The sequence below is a fragment of the Hyperoodon ampullatus genome, assembly GCF_949752795.1.
Source record: "Hyperoodon ampullatus genome assembly, chromosome: 7".
In the NCBI taxonomy this organism is placed as follows: Eukaryota; Metazoa; Chordata; class Mammalia; order Artiodactyla; family Ziphiidae; genus Hyperoodon; species Hyperoodon ampullatus.
This window is the reverse complement of record NC_136920.1, coordinates 99,959,976-99,982,646: the sequence shown is the minus strand read 5'-3', so window position 1 is coordinate 99,982,646 and position 22,671 is coordinate 99,959,976. Positions and strand designations below refer to the sequence as shown.

At 39.6% G+C, this 22,671-nt stretch overlaps 2 protein-coding genes across 3 annotated transcripts in view; one reads left to right on the top strand and one right to left on the bottom strand.

Annotated features, from left to right (window-relative positions):
* The window catches only part of ZW10 (zw10 kinetochore protein), a gene marked incomplete at its 5' end in the record, with an annotated part of 37,117 nt that extends 22,260 nt beyond the window's left edge, over positions 1-14,857 (bottom strand). For both annotated transcript variants that reach the window (XM_079708007.1, XM_079708006.1), the window contains 7 exons: positions 3,154-3,345; positions 3,827-3,979; positions 5,505-5,664; positions 6,136-6,213; positions 6,403-6,504; positions 11,120-11,254; positions 14,753-14,857. In XM_079708007.1, the coding sequence (XP_079564133.1) occupies positions 3,154-3,345; positions 3,827-3,979; positions 5,505-5,664; positions 6,136-6,213; positions 6,403-6,504; positions 11,120-11,254; positions 14,753-14,857 (925 nt within the window). The remainder of the gene's footprint in view (positions 1-3,153; positions 3,346-3,826; positions 3,980-5,504; positions 5,665-6,135; positions 6,214-6,402; positions 6,505-11,119; positions 11,255-14,752) is intronic.
* A 6,627-nt stretch (positions 14,858-21,484) lies between these two features.
* On the top strand, positions 21,485-22,376 carry CLDN25 (claudin 25; the record flags this gene model as incomplete). Its single annotated transcript, XM_079707852.1, is given in 2 exon segments — positions 21,485-22,180; positions 22,182-22,376. Coding segments are annotated over 2 exon segments (891 nt in total).
* Between the last annotated feature and the right edge of the window lie 295 nt (positions 22,377-22,671).

Below are 22,671 nucleotides of genomic sequence, written 5' to 3'. Positions count from 1 at the left end.
GCCCCTCCCGCCGCAGAACACAGGCCCCGGACGCACAGGCCCAGTGGCCACGGCCCATGGGCCCAGCCTCTCCATGGCACGCGGGATCCCCCCGGACCGGGGCACGAACCCTCGCCCCCCGCATCGGCAGGCGGACCCCCAACCACTGCGCCACCAGGGAAGCCCCTATATTTTAATTTATAATTGATTGTTACTAGTTTGGAGAGAAACTGATTTCTATAGGTTTATACTGTACCTAGACAACTTAGTAAATGTCTTCCTAATTATAAAAGTTTTAGTAGTCTTTTGTTTTTTTAGGTATACAATTACATCATTTACAAGTAAAGATAAATTCTTCTCCTTATTTTAATATTCATACTTATTTTCTCTTCTTTGCATCAGCCATAACCCCTAAAACAATGTTAACGAATATTAATAATAATGTGCATTCCTGACTTAAAACTGATTTTAATGGAAATAAAGTTTTTAATCCTTTAATAGATGCTTGCTGCTGGCTTTTTAGAAGCAATTAGCTTCAAAATTAATTACTTTTAAAAAAATCAATAAAGTATAACATAATTATGCAAAGTGGTCTATTATACAGCTGTATAATTTACTTCATCATTTCCCTTTTCTTCAAGATTTTATGACTTTCCAGTATTTCAATATTATAAATAACATTATAATGAACATCCTTATACATAAATGGTTTTATATATTTAAGATTATTTCTTCAAGGCAGACTCCTAGAAGTTGAAACCTTGGATTAAAGGATATAAACATTTTAAGGCTTTTTATATATTTTGCCAAATTATTTCCAAAAGAATTTTTTTTCTCCTCTTTTAAAAGCTCCTTTGCTGTTGGTACAATGATGCTTAGTAATACAGAAAACTTGGGAGAAAAAAAATACATATTTAAAAGATGAAAAGAGCATAAAACCAAAGACAAACATAAGACGAAAGGCAAAAATCTTTATGAAGTTTCAGAATAACTAAAATCCAAAGAAAGTAGAGGATTCCAAAAAGAACTAAGGCCACAAAATACGATCCTCAGGTTTTATTTAGGGCAAGAAGATGAAGGAAGGGAATACTGACTGAAAGATATTAAAGAGATTAGAAGAGCACCTAGCAACAGTGAGTTGTCTTCTGCTCTGAATATCCTAGGTTCTAAGAAAACTTACAAATAAAACACTAGGTTGAATACTTAAATGGACCAACGTCAAACTGGAAAGAGGTTTCTACTGGAATTCCCCAGAGCACCCTCTGATCTAGCCCTATCCTAGGTAACAGTACCATCACTGACTCAGATTAAACTGTAAGAAAACATGATTATCAATTATGCATTTAATATGAAGTAGAAAGGATAGTAAACACATTGTAAAATTTTATCAAGTAAAATTTAACAAAGATTAATGTTAATGCCAAAGAATCAAGTACAAGAAGGGAGAGCAGCAGTTTGCACTGAGTATGACATAGGATTTTCACTGACATCAAGCTCAATAAGTTAACTGTGTAATAATAGCCTTTGGCTATACTAACAGAAGCATGAAACTGAAAATGAGGGTGTGAACAATCCCATACTATTCTGAATTGGTTCGGACTATACTTAGAATACTTTGTTCTGTTTTGAACACCATACTTTAATAAAAGGACTATGGAAGAAATGGAATATATTCACAGAAGATCAATGAAGATAAGAGAAACTTAAAAAACTATTTCATTAAAAAAATAAAACTAAAGATGTTTTATGTTGGTGATAAGATGTAGGCAACATAATAACAGCTACTACAGAGAATTTGAAAGTCTATCATGTATAATAAGAATTAGACTTCTATATAGCTCCACACACTAGAAACAGCATCCGTAAAGCAGATATTACAGGGCATATATTTTGAACATATTTTTTAAACAACTACTCTAAAGATTTAATTTCCAAAATGGTCATTTTGGCAATAGCATTTAAGAAAGAAGATATAATTTTTTTAAAAAACCAACAAACAAAAACTTCATAGTACTCAGAGTTGTCCAGAGGTAGGATGGAATGCCTCAAGAGGAAGTGAGTTCCCTCTCACTAAAGGTGCTCAGGTTTGTTATATGACCAATTGATGGGGGTGTTACAGAGGAGAGTCGAGCATCAGAGATATCTGTACTGAGTCACCTTTCTAGTTCCTTCCAATCTTTGGATACTTTGCTTACAACTTTTTTTTATATCTAATAAAAATAAGGGTGTATTATCTCCCTAAGTAAAGGAATAAGAAGAAAACTACCTTGGATTTTTGTAATTTATACAAGTCTTAAAATTTTTTATTCTCTGCTATCAAAACTAGAAAGAATTCCTTGCTCTACATATAAATTATTTATATATAAATAATGTCTGTATGTGTATAACTGAGTCACTTTGCTGTACAGCAGAGATTGGCAAAACATTGTAAATCAACTGTACTTCGATTAAAAAAAAATAAATTTATATATAAATAAATTATGTGACTGCCAGGAACGCATACAAACAATAGCAGCATTTCTTTATTTTCTCCACAGCAAGAATGCTTAATTTGACTCTTCAATAAGACAACTGAGAAAAGCAAAAAGAAGGTAAGTCAAATAGACTAAAAACAACAGTATTATAACAAAACACCAGAAGAAATTTTACTTTTAATAGTGTGACAGCCAAAAAATGATTCAAGCAACACAGAAACTATTTCAAGGGTGAACATATAAAGATCTAACCAGTAGGCTGAGATGGAATGAAAGTCATTGCCTATGTTAAACCTATTTTGTTTATATCAACTAGGTTGATGGGGATTTTCCCATCAAAAGATGTAAAACAGCACTTGGTTCATTTCTGCTTCTCCTATAACTAAAGCAAGAGTCCCAAAATGGGATGTTCCTAGAAGTCCCATGAGGAAAATGCATCCCCAAATTCAACTAAATATTACAAACACAGACTCTAGGGCACCATTAAAGACCCTACTTGTCAACACAGGGCAGAGAAGGAATGCAAAACAGAGCAAGAAATAAAAAGGTAGCTACTTTGTTCCCATGACATAATTTACTCACGTCTGATCTGCCATTCACTCAGATTGCTGACATTTTTATCCACTTTAAAATAATATTTACTTCCAAAAACCATATCGACTTCTCTAAAATATAAAAGCACTGCCTTGGGGATACATACCTAGAAGTTGTTTCTGGACCACTTCCAGTACCAGTCTGATCTTGGCAAAAACTTCAGATGGCGATGGATGTTCCAAGTCAGTCATCACAGATTCAAAACGAATGATAATGATGTTAGGTTGGCTTTCTATCACAGCAAAAAGGGATGGGCAAGATGCCAGAGGCCTAAGGATATACTTCAGCAGCACCTGACCTGAAAGTTTTATGAACACACATAAAAAATAAATCACTAGAAGACACTTCAAAAAAAAAAAAAAGATCTAAGCAGAAACTAATAAAAAAAAAATGCTATTTGAAAAAAAAAAAAAAAAGATCTTCGAGGCTGACAACTAAAATACATATACCATGACATTACCCAACACCCATTATGCACTGCAGGTTTTCCCACTGAAGTTTCGCAGATTGTCTACAGATTTTTATTTAAATTATTCAAAAAATCAAATAAAATAAATACCAGCAGCTACTTTTTAAAAAAAAAAAAGAAGAAAAAAGGAAAGGGTCTAAGCCCTTAATGAAAAGTGTAATATTTATACAATTCCACTTGATAAATCATGAGGTCAAACCCTATGATCTATCATCAATATTATTCAGAGAATACTGATAATTTTTCTGTCATTCCTTTAACAATGGACTTCTGAAATTTCATGTAAATGAAACAAAGTATTATGCCTTACCAAATGACTTAAGCTTGGTATGTAGCTCCCCAAGAAGAGAAAATGCCAACAGGAGAGAACTGATGGGTGGCACGGGGGTCTTCTCTTCTTTCTGAGATTGTTCAGTGCATAAATGAAGTTCTGTTTGTAGGCAAGATTCCAAGTTGCTGATATCTAAGAAAAAGGGAAAAAATATCAGCTGTCTCAGCAATACAAGATGTTCCCATTTCTATTCCTGAGAGCCCACCGTCTACTAAGAGTCCTAAATATGTGGTTTTACTATAATACACTTCTAATGCAATCAAATATTAATTACTACATACATGTCCTTGGCATCACTTTAAAACAGGAAATTACTTCCTTTGGTATGTTCAAAGAATCAAACTGAGTGCCAAAGTAAGATGATGTGCATACAATAACTGCTTACTAAATATGTGTTGAGAATGGATAAACAACAAGGTCCTACTGTATAGCATAGGGAACTATATTCAATACCCTGTGATAAACCATAATGGAACAGAATATAAAAAAGTATGTATTTATAACTGAATCACTTTGCTGTACAGCAGAAATTAACACATTGTAAATCAACCATACTTCAGTTAAAAAAAAGAATGTGTTGAATGACAGAATGAAGGCAAAGAATAAAAAGTGAGATCCTAGTTTCAATCAAGGCCTCCTATTCTATGTTCCCTCTTATGAAATAAAGAGAACAGCCTGCCAAACAAGTTTAACAGGGTGTGTTACAACAAAGAATTAACACACCTGCCACCCTCTCTTAATTTTACAGTCTGCTTGGAAATAGAATCTAAAATTTTCTAGATGACTTCCTTGAAAATACCTAATACATACAGGGTGGGGCATGTGTGTGTGAGTGTGTGTATGTGTGTGTGTGCACGCATGCGTGTGTGTGCACGCATGCGTGTGTGTACACGCATGCGTGTGTGTACATACATACATATACAATGTATTTGAAGGCCACAGTGGATATGGGAAAGGGAGCAAGGGGAGACTGTGAGGTTTCCCCTGAAACAGACTAAATTTCAAGATTGAATGCTGGAAAATATACCAGGTTTAATGGCATGTCCTTCCCATATACCCTCAGAGGTTTTACTTTGTGTAAACAAGATATCAAAGAGGGCTCACACCCAGAGGTGGGCAGAGGGGCTGAGAGCCAAGTAGTATAAATAAAAGCCAGGGCCAGAGTTATCCTATTTCTTCATCTTGCAAAGCATCCCCCATCTCATGATTTTGTCACCATTCTTCTTCAAGGACTGAAAAAAACTGGGCCAAACTCCTATCCCTTTCCTTAGCAAGAGAGAAAGAATGGTTGAACCGCTTCTTTAAGCTTTCTAGAAAAGATAAACTGTTGGGATTAGAGCTTTGGGAATGGGCACATCCTAAGATGCAGTGGAAACTGTGTGGTCTTAAAGTGCTACCACCTCCTCTACCACAGCCTCACCACCTGGACCCCTCCCAATCATCTTCTCTCTTCTCTGCTCCTTCCCAGTGAAAGGGACAGAAAGAGAAATGCATGGGAAGTAACAAGCATTCTGCTTAACGTGAGAACTCAATATAGAATTGGGAGATTAATAAATGAAACCTTCCTCTCTCCCAACATAAAATATTTGGAATATATTCAGAGGCCAGACTGGTTCAGGCAGATTAAGCAAAGCAGTCCACCTGAGGTCAGCAGCACCTTTTGATGGTGGGAACTTCCATACAATCAGCTTCTGCCACTCTTCTCCAAGGTGATAAAGTATGTTCTGTTTCTGTATTGTAAGCTCCATGCTGAGAGATTTCAGTATTTTTAAATCAAAGCATTTTCTGGATTTTAATAACTTCAAGCATATCTGTGCCTGTAGTGAAATGGAATCATTGTTAACATTTCATCTGGACCCTAGGCAATTAGAATATATTTGTATAATGATAAGGAATACATGCAACACAAAATTTACTTAAAACAAGAATAGTACTGGACTTCTCTGGTGGCGCAGTGGTTAAGAATCCGCCTGCCAATGCAGGGTACATGGGTTCGAGCCCTGGTCCGGGAAGATGCCACATGCCATGGAGAAACTAAGCCCATGTGCTACAACTACTGAGCCTGTGCTCTAGAGCCCGCGTGCCACAACTACTGAAACCCGCGCACATAGAGCCTGTGCTCCACAGCGAGAGAAGCCACTGCAATGAAAAGTAGCCCCTGCTCGCCGCAACTAGAGAAAGCCCGCGCGCAGCAACAAAGACCCAATACGGCCAATAAATTAATTAATTAATTTTTTAAAAAAAAGAATAGTACTAATTGCTCATACTTTAGAGAAAGTGTTTAATACCTCTTCTAGACGCTGAGCAGCAGTAACATACTTCTTCTCTGCCAATGCACAATTATATTCCTCAATAGCAGTAGAAAACTGAAAAGATGAGTATAGTTATTAGGTATTTTATTTTATACATCCTACTATTTCAAGTCTGTCTGCTTGTTTATTTTTAAACTATGAAAAAATACCACATAGGGGATACCCATTGAATGATAAGACAATTGGAAAAAAAAATAACTTTCTCACCACCAAAACACTAAAGTTTGATTTGAGTATACTGACCTCGTGTAGCTGTCTAAGTAAACTTAGGACTACTGAGTCTCTTTCCAACTGTTGCTTCAAGTCTGTAAATTCAGCAGTTGATACGTGAAGATCCCGGCGGACCTAAGTCACATACCAAAGACAAGTACTTTTAAGCTACACTATACTTAAGAAATGAAACTTTTACTGTAATCTATAAGCTTTATTAGGTGAATATAATTCATGATGAAGTTTAAATGCTGGTTAAGACTGGAATAAAAATCACAGAATGTAGTAGGAAGAGACTTTAAGTGGTCCACTTAGCCCAAACCCTTATCCTATGCAGGAATACCCGTTCCCATCAACATAATATCCTCGTGTCACCACGTATTCTTAGTTTAAGCAGTTATCTTTCATCAAAGAACTCATCCACCTGGATTACTGGTATCCCCACTGCCAAGTGATAATTCATTCTTCACTTGAATAGTTCTAACTAAGATTTCTCTACGTTGAGTGAGAATCCGCCTCCCATTCTGTCCCACCTTTTCAGGGACTTTGCACTATCAATTATTTCCTCTCTTCTCTATCTTTTACTTCTCTGTAAGTCATTCTTCATTCCAATTATATGCATACCTATTAGAGCATGGCTCCTCCCATCAGATTTAAAATCTCCCCCAACTCTATGAAAAAGTATCCTCCACCTAAGCAACCACCCTATTTCTCGGTAGCTACCTGATTTCTCTCCTCCCTCTCACAAACAAGCTTCTTGCAAGAGTGATCCATACTCACTGTCTTTACTTTCTCACCTCTCATTCACTCTATAATTCATGTGATCTGGTTTCTACCCCCACCATTCCACCAAAGCTGTTCCAAAGCAGTTGGTGCCAAAATACCAATCAAATCCTTGCTGCTAAATCCAAAGCATATGTCACCAGTATTACCTTGCATCAGTACACTGCTACTTTCCTTCCCTTAGTTCTATGACACCAATATCTACTCATTTTCCTCCTGGTTCTTTGGCCATTCCTTTTCATCTTCTTTTGGGAGCGAAATTTCCCCTCTGATCACTTCACACACGCTGATATTCCTTTCTCCCTGGCCCTCTCATTACTCTGAACCAACGGTTCTCAAAAAATAAATGTTTTTCTTGACCCCACCCTGATCCAGGGACGTTTGGCAATGTCTAGAGACATCTGGCGTGCCAAGATCGAGGGCGCTCTACTGGCACCTAGTGAGTAGTAGGCCAGGGTTACTACTGAACACCTTCCAGTGTACCGGATAGGCCCCCACAGCAAAGAACGTCCGGCCCCAAATACCAGCTGTGCCTGTACTGAAAAGCCCTGCTCTCCACGCTCTCTCTGGGCAATCTCATCCACTCCCATAGCTTCAACTTCTAAGTGCAGCTACCTCATGTCCACACCATTTTCCTAACATCCTAATGTGTATATGGATGGTGTGACATGCAAACTATCCTCTAAAATCCATTCTCCCATTCTCCCACAGTAACGGCACAAGGCTATGCAGCTAGACTATATGTACTAGTGCCCTGCACAGTCAGGTGTGACCACGTGTCTAAGATCCCACCAATGGAATATAAGCAGAAGTGATGTGTACCATTTCCAAGTCTTAAGAAAACAGATGTGTCTCCTCTATTCCCTCTATTTGACCTTAACCTGCAGCTATAACTCGGCATGGGGAGAGACCAACTTCAACCATGCAAACAACAAAATCCTAGAGCAGTGTTTCTCAAACTATAACACGCATACATACATACTGCTTGGTGAATCTTACTAAAGTGCAGATTCTGATTCAGTAGGTCTGGGATGGGGCCTGAGATCCTCCACGTCTAACAAGCCACCAGGTGTTGCCAATTCCGCTGCCCTACAGACCATTGGAAGACAATTCTTTAGGAGTCTCTCACATTTCTGCACTATCTTGCAGGTGAAGCAATTGACTGTCTTTTGTTCTGGACTATCTTTTCAAAAATGTCTGTGTAGTAAACAGCTTGAAAAATGGAGATGGCGTTTTCCTCCATAGCAAAAAGCCAGCATGCTCACTACCCATTAGAAAAGGTTCAGGTTCCCTGAGCACAGAAGTTCTCTTCTATCCATATAGCCCACTGCACACTGCCCTGTAGAAACCGGGGCTTGTGGCACTGTGCAAAAACGTTCATCCTCTGGCTACCGCTGTGAGGAATAAACTGTCCTTCACAGTTCTTGACACAGACTACACTACGGTAGCCAGGCCCTGGGTTGTAGAATCAGCCTGCTAGCCTAGACACTACGATTGAAAAATATGTATCTTGTTTGAGCCATTGCATTTCAAGTTCCCGCCCGGCCCCATCTTTCTGTACAACAGTCTAGCCTCCATCTTCACACAATCCAACTGTGCAGCTCCATTTGTATACCCCACAGGCACCCCATATTTAAACTCAACAAAAACCTACTCCTCCTCTAGATTCTGTTTCAGTGAATGACACATCAATGACCTAGTTCCCCAGTTATCTTTGACTCTGCAGTCTTTCACCCCCCATATCAACAAATCCCAGAGATCCTATATCTTTTGAAAGTCCCTAGGATTCATCCCCTTTTCTTCACCCCCACTGCCATTGACGATGGAGCAGGTTGCATCCTGTCTTGCCTGATTACTTTAACTGCCTCCTAATGCTTTAAGTGCCTTCTCATTTCCCAGTCTCTTTTCCCTCAAGTCCTTTCTTCAAACTGCAAGCAGAATGGGATTCCTAAAACTCAAATCTGACATCACTCCCCTGCTTAAACTCCTCCATGGCTTCCACAGGGCAATCAAGATAACATCCTTACTACTTAAACTGATACACACAGTCCTTGCTCACCTTTTTAATCTCATCTCATGTCTCCTCCCACCACACTCTCTAAACATCTGTCCTATGGAATACTTGCAGTTCTCCAAAAGTGACACCTCTCCACTACCTCCATGCCTCTACCATGCTGTCCCCTATGCCCGCCTAAACATTCCTCCTTCATCTTTTGCTTAATTACCTGCCACTTCAGATTTTGGTTTGGACACTACTTCCTACAGAAAGCCATCCTTAGCTACACCTGCTCTCTTTAACTGAATTATTCCAATTTTAGTGTATATCACACTATTTTATTCATCTATAACAGGCATGAGATTCACATTTTGAAATAAAACACTGTCTAGTTCACCAACTACCACAGTATCTGGCACCTTGCAGATGCTCAATAAATATATCAAATATATATATATAAACAAATATATATATATATAAACTCAATAAACACCTTTATAATGTCCACCTATTGAATCTAATTCCCCTTCTCTAGCCATAAATTTGAATATTTCTCCCACATGAAAATACTGGCTGCAAATATTGAAAGTGTTTTTCATTGAAGCTAAACACCCTGAGTTTCGTCATTGTTCTTCAGAGGGTACAGTGTTCAGGCCTGGACCCTCTCATCGAGACCAGTAACCTTTCAAAACGTAACAAACAGAACTGAATAAATTTCACCAGCCATAACCTGGCCAGCAAAACGTACAAAGAGCCCATTACTCTCTTGTTCCAGACACTTCATTTCTAACAGCACAGTCTAAGATTGCACTGTTGACTCATCTGTCTCACAAATACACTTTGAAAATATTATTTGAACTGCGCCAGAGTTGTAGAGTAATGGATTTATTTTTATTAAAACCTCTAACCAGAATGACTGGTAAACTCACTGTTAAATAGATTTTCTAGGTAGTTAGTGGTTTCCCCACTTGTGATTCAAGTTTTTATAGAGAATTTTAAAAAATACATCTGTTCCCTTTCCTTCTTTGGTAACTATCACATAGAGAAGAGACTTGGTGTCTTTCCTTTAGGATCTTGAGAATACCTCAACATCCTGATTTTGGATATCAATGCACCCTGACCGATAATTTAGAAATTGAGGTACAAGACACCTACTTTATTTAAATCTCTAATATCAGCTTGATTTTTTTCAACTGCTTTTTTTTCCTAGAAGGAAACTGCAAGGGAAAAGTCCTGGTAAGATAATATATGTGAAAAATATTTTTTAAATTATAAAATGGATATTCCTGTTTCCAGACGGGCTTACTTCTTTGCGATGACAGCGCTCTGGCAAACATGATGAACATTCTTAAAACCTGCCAGACTTTCCATAAGAAGTATAGCAAGCACTAGCCCCACAAAGTGACACAGTACAAGACAGGTAGGGATTCTCTGCATGTCCAGGGAAAGTGGCTTTATGACAGGAAGTAGAGTGGTTGTGATTGGCGATCTGAGCCAATTTTCCAGAAGAAGGCCAAAAGAAAAGATTGTGCTGAAGCTTTAATATGCTGAGGCCAGCTGCAGATATAAGAGAATGCTGGCCATTAAGAGAGATAAGCATTTTAAAGTAGGAGATGATATGGGAAAAGGCCAAATTATTCACTTCTATGCTTCATCTGTTTTTGTTTTATTATGAAGACAATAAAATCCTGAGATTATTTTTTAATTTATAAAGTGCTATTAAAATGCAAGACATTATTATTATGGCTTAAAATGGTTTTTTTTATCATAAAAAAGGAATTGTTTAAAGTATAGTTTGGAAAATATTTGTATTTTAAAACTGGACGTTACCCTAAAATCATCTAATTCAACTTCCATTCACCAATAAGGAAAGTGAGGTCTTTAAAAGTTGTATAAAACTGAATTGTCTTAGAAATCAGGAAGTTGAACTGCCTCCCTACAAACCTACCCTATATAACAAACTATTCTTACCTCACTCTCTATCCTGGATTTCAGCAGGTCAATGTCTTCAGATAGTTTATCCACTTGGGTAACCAGGTCCTGTGCACTTTGCATGCTAGGCAGGAATTCACTGTACCTCTTGCTGATCATACTGCATACCTCGCCCTATTATACAGGATGGAAAAATTACAATGAGATGAGTAGGGAACTCTGTTAAAATACATAGCTCACCTTCTATTAGGTATCTTCCAAGTTAGGGCCTTCTTGCCAGCTACCCACACCCGTTCACTTTCCCTCCAAGCCAACGGGTTTCCTCAAAAAACACATTTCTCCCACCGTTAAGAGTCCCATAACACTACTAGGGTGCAAGAAGACAATGATCACCAAATCCCAACAGTGCCCAAGAGTCGTACAAACACTGAAAAAGAGAAACGAAGAGACAAAAATTCTCATTTTGAACTGTATCAGCTCAGACTATAGCCACTAATTTTAATCACACCTAATAGAAAAAAAAAGGTAAATGGATAAATTAAACCCATAATCTGTATACCTCAATGGATTTATGAATTTCTATTCTCTTGCTTATAAAATTGTAAGGCCTAATCTTAAAACCCTAAAATTTTTTTTTAAGATTTTTTTTTTGATATGGACCATTTTTAAAGTCTTTATTGAATTTGTTACAATACTGCTTCTGTTTTATGTTTTGGTTTTTTGGCCACAAGGCATGTGGGATCTTGGCTCCCCAACCAGGGATCGAACCCGCACCCTCTGCATTGGAAGGCGAAGTCTTAACCACTGGACCGCCAGGGAAGTCCCTTAAAACCCTAAACTGATTTGAGTTCCATTATCTCCTTTAATGCAAACTAATTTAATAAACAAATTATTGAATACTTTGCACTGAATTAGTCAATGCTTTGAAAGACACAGGAATAAATTATGCTTGCACACAAATAAATTCCTTTTAGGTAGGAAAGACAGTACGCACTTAAGTAATCAGAATACAGAATAGAGAAATGTAATACAGCAACAGAGTTAATGTCCCCCAGGAGCACAACTGGGAACCAGAGCACCTCTGCCTGAGGGAAAATGGGGATATTTTTCATGCAGGGAACTATATTTGAGATGGAACTTGAAAAATGAGTAGAAATACTAGTAGGTAAAGATGGAGAAATGGCAACATAAGTAAAATCTGGGAACTAGGGAAAAAGTGGGCCTGTTTGGAGTATAAAAAGTAATTCTCAAGTGTCTGAAGATTCAAGTCAGGGAAAATAAACTAGTGAAAGGAAAGTTAGGTCCAGAACAGGGAGGAGCCTTCACTGCCATGTTAAAGCAGCTTAATAGCCTGCCCTCTTTCCATCATATAAAAAGTGATGGGGTTTCCCTGGTGGCGCAGTGGTTGCGAGTCCGCCTGCCGATGCAGGGGACACGGGTTCGTGCCCTGGTCCGGGAGGATCCCACATGCCGCGGAGCGGCTGGGCCCGTGAGCCATGGCCGCTGAGCCTGAGCGTCCGGAGCCTGTGCTCCGCAACGGGAGAGGCCACAGCAGTGAGAGGCCCGCATACTGCAAAAAAAAAAAAAAAAAGTGATGAAAAATCCTAAAGCCATATTAAAGAAGAGATGCCAGGGACATGAATACTTAACATTTAGGAAATCATTTTGGTAAAATAAAACCATTTTTGTGCCCTTATGGTACAGTGCCAAAATTGCTCCCTTAAATCCAGACCTACACGGGTACACATCTTTTTATTTTTATTTTATTTTATTTTTTCAACATCTTTATTGGAGTATAATTGCTTTACAGTGGTGTGTTAGTTTCTGCTTTATAACAAAGTGAATCAGTTATACATATACAATTGTTCCCATATCTCTTCCCTCTTGTGTCTCCCTCCCTCCCACCCCTTTAGGTGGTCACAAAGCACCGAGCTGATCTCCCTGTGCTATGCGGCTGCTTCCCAATAGCTACATTACTCAGCCATAAAAAGAAACGAAATTGAGGGGTAAAACAGGAATAAAGACACAGACCTACTTGAGAATGGACTTGAGGATATGGGGAGGGGGAAGGGTAAGCTGTGACAAAGTGAAAGAGAGGCATGGACATATATACACTACCAAACGTAAGGTAGATAGATAGTGGGAAGCAGCTGCATAGCACAGGGAGATCAGCTCGGTGCTTTGTGACCGCCTGGAGGGGTGGGATAGGGAGGGTGGGAGGGAGGGAGACGCAAGAGGGAAGGCATGTGGGAACAGATGTATATGTATGACTGATTCACTTTGTTATAAAGCAGAAACTAATAAAAAAAAAGAAACGAAATTGAGCTATTTGTAATGGGGTGGATAGACCTAGAGTCTGTCATACAGAGTGAAGTAAGTCAGAAAGAGAAAGACAAATACCGTATGCTAACACATATATATGGAATTTAAGAAAAAAATATCATGAAGAACCTAGGGGTAAGACAGGAATAAAGACACAGACCTACTAGAGAATGGCCTCGAGGATATGGGGAGGGGGAAGGCTAAGCTGTGACAAAGTGAGAGAGAGGCATGGACATATATACACTACCGAACGTAAAACAGATAGCTAGTGGGAAGCAGCCGCATAGCACAGGGAGATCAGCTGGGTGCTTTGTGACCACCTAGAGGGGTGGGATAGGGAGTGTGGGAGGGAGGGAGACGCAAGAGGGAAGAGATATGGGAACATATGTGTATGTATAACTGATTCACTTTGTTATAAAGTAGAAACAACACACCATTGTAAAGCAATTATACTCCAATAAAGATGTAAAAAAAATAGCTATCTATTTTACGTTTGGTAGTGTATATATGTCCATGCCACTCTTACTTTGTCCCAGCTAACCCTTCCCCCTCAAGTCCATTCTCTACATCTGTGTCTATTCCTGTCCTGCCCCTAAGTTTGTGAGACCCATATTTTTTTTTAGATTCCATATATATGTGCACATCTTTTTAAATGAAAGCAACAAAGATGTGGGCAAATATAAATGTAGGGTAAAGATAGCAGTACAAAGTGGAACTGCGTGTGGTTTGTGCCTTTTGTTTTTGTATCAATCTCAAGACAGCGGGGTCCAAAGAAGTGCTATTCACGTGTTTTATAATACTCATCGTAGTCCCAAGGGCCTGGAGGTGGAGAAGAGAGTTTAATAAAATATCGATAGGTTTTAATAACAAAAATTTCAGGGAGGGAGGAGAACGGCACAACCCTCCCAAAGCCATTATATTCATCCACAAATCGGACAGAAGAGGAAATCACACACCGATGAGGGGTGGGCGGGATTACCCTCATTTCTATCCCGCTCCTATGCTCCTTCCCTAGAAACCTCGGGCTTCCAGTCCCACTTCCCCTGCTCTGCTGGTCTCCTCGGCCTTCGCCCTCGACCCCCGATCCCTCCCCAGCCTAACCCCACTCCCAACGCTGCCCCAGTCACCGCCTCTTCCTCTCCACTGTCCCGCCTCCTCTCTCCGCAGTCCCCAACCCCGGTCTGGGCTTCCCTCTAAGCTCCCTCCTCGGCCCACATACCTCCCAGCCCTCCCACTCCTCATTCCTCCCACTCGGCTCCCACTCCTGACCGCTGGCATCCACTCTGGCTGCCATGGCTCTACTCCTCCCTCCGTCCCTTTATAGCCAGCCGCCAGCTGCCCCGGCTTCACCTTGATCTCCTCCACCCGCTGGGTCAGGCGGCTGATCCTAGTGCACAGATCCTCCTTCTCCAGCCTCCCCGAGTGTGCCAGGACTTCCGTCACGAACGAGGCCATCGCTACCACAAGAACCAACCCGGACAGGCTCACTCTCTTGTAGCCAGCGCGGCAGCCCCAGTCCCGCCGGAGGCCTTGGCGCGCGGCCTGCCGGGAAACGGAGTCTCGCGGAGCCCAGACCTCCGCACAAAAAGCGAGGCCCGTACTACAACTCCCAGTAGGCATCGCGGCTACCCTAGCGTGGACTTTTCACGGTGTCCCGTAGTTGGCAAACTGTGCGGAGACGCGTTTTCTCCTTGCTCATTTTCAAATAGCTTTAGCTTGTCTTTTCCCGCCGGGTTTTCACTAGAAGAAAAATGTTTTTATTTAATAACCAGTCACAACTGAACTTTTCTCAGCTTCAAAACGCTTACTTGTGAAATTTATCTAGCCTGAAGACCCAAAGAGCCTATCTTGATCTTTTTTCGTTAAATATTCATTCTCATGGGCCTCAGTGGCCATCAGTTTATATGAATGGTGCCCTCTGCAGTTGTGCAAGGAAGTGGAATCACCTCATTATAAATAAAAGTATGCTCATAATTGCACTCCTTTTATATATAGTATATATATATATATACATATATAACATCTATTAAATATAAGTTTATATTATTTATATTACCTAGGTATAACTAACATTAGTACTGTATGGACTGGAACATGACACTTAGCACTTTCTATCAGAGATTACAAATCAATTTTATCAAAACTTTAAAAAAATTGTTTCATTATTTAAATGTGTTACATACTATAAGATATATGTATGTATGTATACATATATGCATATAAATGCATTACAAACTAAAAGATTTTCACAATATACTATGTACAGTATTAAAAAATAAATAGATATACATATATAGAGGTAAAGGTAAAGGAAGTACACCAATTTAACTCTCTTAGTGGTGAATTTATGGTATTTATTCTCTTCTCTTCCCTGTTTTTTCTATTTTTCTACAATAAACATGTAGTGCCTTGATTAAAATGCTTTTAAAATTTTTTTAAAGGTACCTTGTGAGGGTGGACCCCCAAGTAGATGCTGACACTAAGGTCCCTGTCAATTTTAAGTGCCTGTGGCACAATCTGCTTATCCTAGTGACGCAGGGGCAGCTTCCTGTGACATGAGCAAAGGGGGTTGAGATGGGAAGCCATAACATCTTGGGAATCGCCTCTCCCTAGAAAACCAACCAAACTTCTGTTTGGTAGACCTGTCAGCCTCTCTTTGAATTCTAAATGCTACTAATAATAAATGCCCAGTGAGAAAGAAGGACCTGCAAATGAAATGCCTGAAAATTTGTATCACATACTTATTGAGCAACTATTATATGATGGACACTGTGCTAGGCTGGGAATCCAAAATATGTGAATAAATAATCTCAGGAAAATATGATCATTACTATCTTCGAGGTAGATGAGGGATTGATCCAGATGTGGTAGGACCTAAGTTTTATACAGTTGCCAGGATGGGGAGGACTCTTTAAGGAAAAGAATATAAAATAACAAATACAAAATTAAGTGCAGGCCTTGAAAGGGGTCTGTGCAAGTAACAGGCCTGGAAGCTTAATCCACCTCTAAGGAGGTACAAAGGGCAGAGGAAATATTTGGGGAGGAGCACCCAGTCTCTGATTGAATCAGGGAGGTTCCACAGTAATAAGGAAGCTGAACTAAGAATGGAAGGAGGTATCAGGTTGAGGTTCTGGAATCTTCCTCCAGGAAACTAAGCCATGAATACCCACAAACACAACTGCAGAAGCTCTACCTCTCCCTGAGCACTGGATAAGCTAAGGACTATCCCTCAAGTTTCCAGGAAGAGACAGGGGAGAGCCAGATTTAGGAAGGAGAAAAAAGAGCATAGGGAATGGAGTAGGATTGCTACACACAGACAATGCATGCAGGCATGAATGAACACTTGAGTAAATAAAAAGAAACTAACAACTCTTGGATTAGAAGAATTAATATTGTTAAAATGGCAATACTACCCAAAGCAATCTACATATTTAATGAGATCCCTATCCAATTACCCACGAAATTTTTCACAGAACTAGAACAAATAATGCTAAAGTTTATATGGAACCACAAAAGGCCCAGAATTGCCAAAGCAATCCTGAGGAAAAAGAACAAAGCTGGAGGCAAAACACTCCCAGACTTTGGACAATACTACAAAGCTACAGTAATCAAAACAGCATGGTACTGGCACAAAAAGAGACATATGGATCAATGGAACAGAATAGAGAGCCGAGAAATAAACCCACTCACCTATACGGTCAACTAATCTTTTACAAAGAAGGCAGGAATATACAATGGAGAAAAAAATTCTCTTCAGCAAGTGGTATTGGGAAAGCTGGACAGCCACATGTAAATCAATGCAGTTAGAACACTCCCTCATACCACACAAAAAAATAAACTCAAAATGGCTTAAAGACTTAAATATGAGACATGATGCCATAAAACTCGCAGAAGAGAACATAGGCAAAACATTCTCTGACATAAATCATAGCAATATTTTCTTAGGTCAGTCTCCCAAGGCAGTAGAAATAAAAGCAAAAAGAAACAAATGGGACCTAATCAAACTTACAAGTTTTTGCACAGCAAAGTAAACCGTAAACAAAATGAAAAGACAACATACAGACTCAGAGAAAATATTTGCAAACAATGCAACCAGCAAGGGCTTAATTTCCAAAGTACACAAACAGCTCATACAACTTAATAACAAAACAAAACAAAAAAACCCAATCAAAAAATGGGCAGAAGACCTAAATAGACATTTCTTCAAAGAAGACATACAGATGGCCAAAAAGCACATCAAAAGATGCTCAGCAATGCTAATTATTAGAGAAATGCAAATCAAAACTACAATGAGGTGTCACCTCACACTGGTCAGAATGACCATCATCAAAAAGTCTACAAATAACAAATGCTGGAGAGGATGTGGAGAAAAGGGAACCCTCCTTTACATTGGTGGGAATGTAAATTGGTGCAGCCACAATGGAGAACAGTATGGAGGTTCCTTAAAAAACTAAAACTGGAGTTACCATATGATCCAGCAATCCCACTCCTAGGCATATATCTGGAGAAAACACTAATATATACGAAAAGATATATGCACTCCAATGTTCGCAGCAGCACTATTTACAATAGTCAAGACATAAAAGCAACCTAAATGCCCACTGACAGATGAACGGATAAAGAAGATGTGGCATATATATATATACATATATATATATACACACACACACACACACACACACACACACAGTGGGATAAAAAGCCATAAAAAGGAATGCAATAACACCTTTTGCAGCAACATGGATGGACCTAGAGATTATCATACTGAGTGAAGTAAGTCAGACAGAGAAAGACAAATATCATATGATATCAATTATATGTGGAATCTAAAAAAATGTTACAAATGAACTTATTTACAAGACAGAAACAAACTCACAGACATAGAAAACAAACTTATGGTTACCAAAGGGGAAAGCTATGGAGGGAAAAATTAGGAGTTTGGGTTTAGCAGATACAAACTGTGTATAAAACAGATAAACAACAAGGACCTACTGTATAGCACAGGGAACTATATTCAATATCTTGTAGCAAACTATAATGGAAAAGAATTAATATATATATTTATATATAGAAATATAGGTAGATAGACAGGTAGATATAAACCTGAATCACTTTGCTGTACACCAGAAACTAACACAACATTGTAAATCAAGTACACTTCAATAAAAAATAAATTAAAAATTTTAAAAAGAAATTAACAAATGAATAGGTTCTGTTTTCCCTCACTAATCTGACCTCCTTCATATTTCACGCTTATCGTGGTTTGTATCTCTCCTGACTCACAGATTTTCATAAATCACCAAGAAAGGGCTCTGAAGAAAAGCCGAAGAAATAAGGAACAATGTCTGAAAGGATTCCTCCTGACCAATCATGTCTCACACACATGTGGCATGCCTGGATTCAGTAAGCTAAGTAACAAACACAAATCTGGACGGATATAGTACAAGCAGACACTTTCCAGAGATGCATAATATTTTGCCATCGTTTTGATTAGAACATGTGCTTGTTATAAAAGCAGCAGAAGGAACCTACAATTTAAAAGAGCATCCCATTTGCTTCAAGATAGGATTAAGGGAGGGAGGGGGAGTGGTGGATGCAGGTATGGGTGAAAACAGATTGGTATGAGTGGATAATTTCTGAAGCTGGGTGATAGTACATCAGATTTCTTTATACCATTTGCTCTACTTTCATATGTGTTTGAAATTTTCTATAATAAAACATGAAAGTAAAAAAAGACATTCCAGAAATGTCTGCTCACCTCCCTCCACCCCTACAAGACTGATAAGCTAATCAGGCTGCTTAGGTGTTGAGACATCATTCCGGTAAAGTCGAGATACCGCTTTTTCAGATGCTTCCTCCTTGCTGACTATCCCACGCCCCTTTTTCACATCGTAGTGTACCACAGGGCAATCAGTAGGTTAAAATATGTACAGGAGAATACATCGGTCAACATCTATGTCTTCAATATAATAAATCCCAATTTTCTTCCATATTTTGCCATAAAGAGGAGCCCACGCCTGCATGCTGTGTCACCAGTGGGCAGGCGCAGCGCAGGAGGCATCTCTGTTGTGGTGCTGGAGACAAGAATAGGAAATGTCACAGTCCGAGCCGCCTGGCTCAGGAGTTGGATCTGTTGCTTGCCAGCTGGGGCACCTGAGCAAGTTACCTAACATGTATCTCACAGCAGTGGTGTGAAAATTAAATAAGGATAAAGAATCTAGCCAATTTACATTCCCATCAACAGTGCAAGAGTGTTCTCTTTTCTCCACACCCTCTCCAGCATTTATTGTTTCTAGATTTTTTGATGATGGCCTTCTGACCAGTGTGAGATGATATCTCATTGTAGTTTTGACTTGCATTTCTCTAATGAGTAATGATGTTGAGCATTCTTTCATGTGTTTGTTGGCAATCTGTATATCTTCTTTGGAGAAATGTCTATTTAGGTCTTCTGCCAATTTTTGGATTGGGCTGTTTGTTTTTTTTTCTATTGAGCTGCATGAGCTGCTTGTAAATGGAGAACAGTATGGAGGTTCCTTAAAAAACTAAAAATAGAATTACCATATGACCCAGCAATCCCACAACTGGGCATATACCCTGAGAAAACCATAATTCAAAAAGAGTCATGTACCACAATGTTCATTGCAGCTCTATTTACAATAGCCAGGACATGGAAGCAACCTAAGTGTCCATCAACAGATGAATGGATAAAGAAGATGTGGCACATATATACAATGGAATATTACTCAGCCATAAAAAGAAACGAAATTGAGTTATTTGTAGTGAGGTGGATGGACATAGAGTCTGTCATACAGAGTGTAGTAAGTCAGAAAGAGAAAAACAAATACCGTATGCTAACACATATATATGGACTCTAAGAAAAAGAAAAAAGGTCATGAAGAACCTAGGGGTAAGATGGAAATAAAGACACAGACCTAGTAGAGAATGGACTCGAGGATATGGGGAGGGGGAAGGGTAAGCTGTGACAAAGTGAGAGAGAGGCATGGACATATATACACTACCAAACATAAAATAGATAGCTAGTGGGAAGCAGCCACATAGCACAGGGAGATCAGCTCAGTGCTCTGTGACCACCTAGAGGGGTGGGATAGGGAGGGTGGGAGGGAGGGAGATGCAAGAGGGAAGAGATATGGGAACATATGTATATGTATAACTGATTCACTTTGTCATAAAGCAGAAACTAACACACCATTGTAAAGCAATTATACTCCAATAAAGATGTTAAAAAAAAAAAAGAATCTAGCCAAAAGTCTGGTATTTAGCCTCACTCAGTAAACACAATTTATTGTCTTTCCTGTCGGAACCTGCCTCTTGGCAGCAGCAACAAATAGGAATGGAGGCTGGTGTGACTACCATCTATTTATAGCTCCTGTCCCAGCAGCAGCAGGGGACTGGGGAGGAAGAGCTTTCCCTCCTGGTATATTCTGGGTCTGGATAGGTTCCTTGGATTCGGGAATTTTTTTCTTCTGGTTACAAAAATACTAAATGATAAATTTGTAAAAATGTATAAAATACATAGACAAGCACAAATAAGAAAACAAGAACTATCCATAATCCTTCCAGTAAAATAACCATGGTTAACATTTTGTGGTATATGATACATACATACATACACACACATAGATACAGATATATGCGCTTTTTTGTAAAAGTGAAACTGCATTCTATATACTCTATATACTGTTTGGTCACTGCTTTTCTCACTTAACGTATCAAAAGCATTTTTCATGTCATTAAAATTTCTTCTACATCAATTTAAAACAGCTGCCTAAATTGTACATAATAATATACAATTATTAACACTAGTTCAGTGGATATTTTCATAAATATTGGTATATATTCACAGTAAATTAAGGTAAGTTCTTGGACGTAGGGTGCTGGGTCAAAGTATGCAGATATTTAGAAGTGTAAAACATGAAGTCATGTTACCCTCCAGGAAGATTACATCAATGTATATTCCCAGAACATCATTCTCGTCTTCTCGGAACTGGGGAGTGATTTAAGTGTATGAATTCACTCATCAAATATGTATTGATGGCTTACTGTCTGACTTTTTTACCTCTCATGGGACCCTCCCCCAGGATCCACACCCACATCCAATCTTGGGCACACCCCCTAAACCCAAACTTTGTCAAGTTCCTGGCACCTGCCTCAGCTGCTGAGTGGACTCCACTCAGCCCCCCAAAAGTCCTGCCTGCTGATCAGTCACCAAGCCGCCTGTCCTCCTTTTCTTTCTGCCTTTGCTTTGTGGTGGGAGCAACCACGGCCTGGAGTTTCCGAGGGAAAGCCCAGCTTGGGGGACTGCTCCTCTCTCTGCTTGGCTGGGTCTGTTCATGTGTCACCACCATCCTGCCTCAATGGAAAACTCTCAATCTGGAGCTGAACGGAATGGAGACCTGGATCATAGGACTTTGGGAGGTCTGCATAGATCAGGAGGAAGTTGCCACTGTGTGTAAGACCTTTGAGTCCTTCTCGTCTCTGCGCCTGGAGCTCCAGGCATCCTGCATCCTCATGGTAGCCTCCCATGGGCTGGGACTACTGGGGCTTCTGCTCTCTGGTTTTGGGGCCCAATGCTTCCAGTTTCACAGGATCAGATGGGTATTTCAGAGGTGGCTTTGCCTCCTGGGAGGGACTTTGGAGGCATCAGCTTTGGCCACTCCCCTCTTTCCAGTCTCCTGGGTGGCCTGCGCCACAATCCAAGACTTCTGGGATGACAGCGTCCCTGAGATTGTGCCTTGGTGGGAGTTTGGAGATGCCCTCTTACCTGGGCTGGGCTGCTGGTGTTTTTCTGGCCCTTGGTGGGTTACTCCTCATCTCCTCGGCCTGCCTGGGAAAAGAAGATGTGCCCTCTGTCCAGATGGCTGTCCCTACAGCAGCCCCACCATCCTGTGCTCCAGCGGAGGAGACCGATTGCTCGTTCCACCTAATGCCAAGACCTAGGATCCTGTTCATCTAGGACAAGCTTTGCCAAGATATCTATGGAACAGAGGAATGTCAGGAGAATCCTCTCTCTTCCTTATCCTCCATCACTCTATATTTGCTTGCTTCATTTTAGAGGTGGTAGTCACTGTCCCATTTGTTCAAGAATTTGACTATCTTGGTGATATGGTGATCCTAATTTCAGAATGAAAAATCAAGGCACAGTTTCTAAAGACATGTTTATCTGATTTAGATTTTATTTACATAAAATGCTTTTAAACTCATAACATTAATTATATACTTGATTCTTTTATTACTAGGGAAAACATATT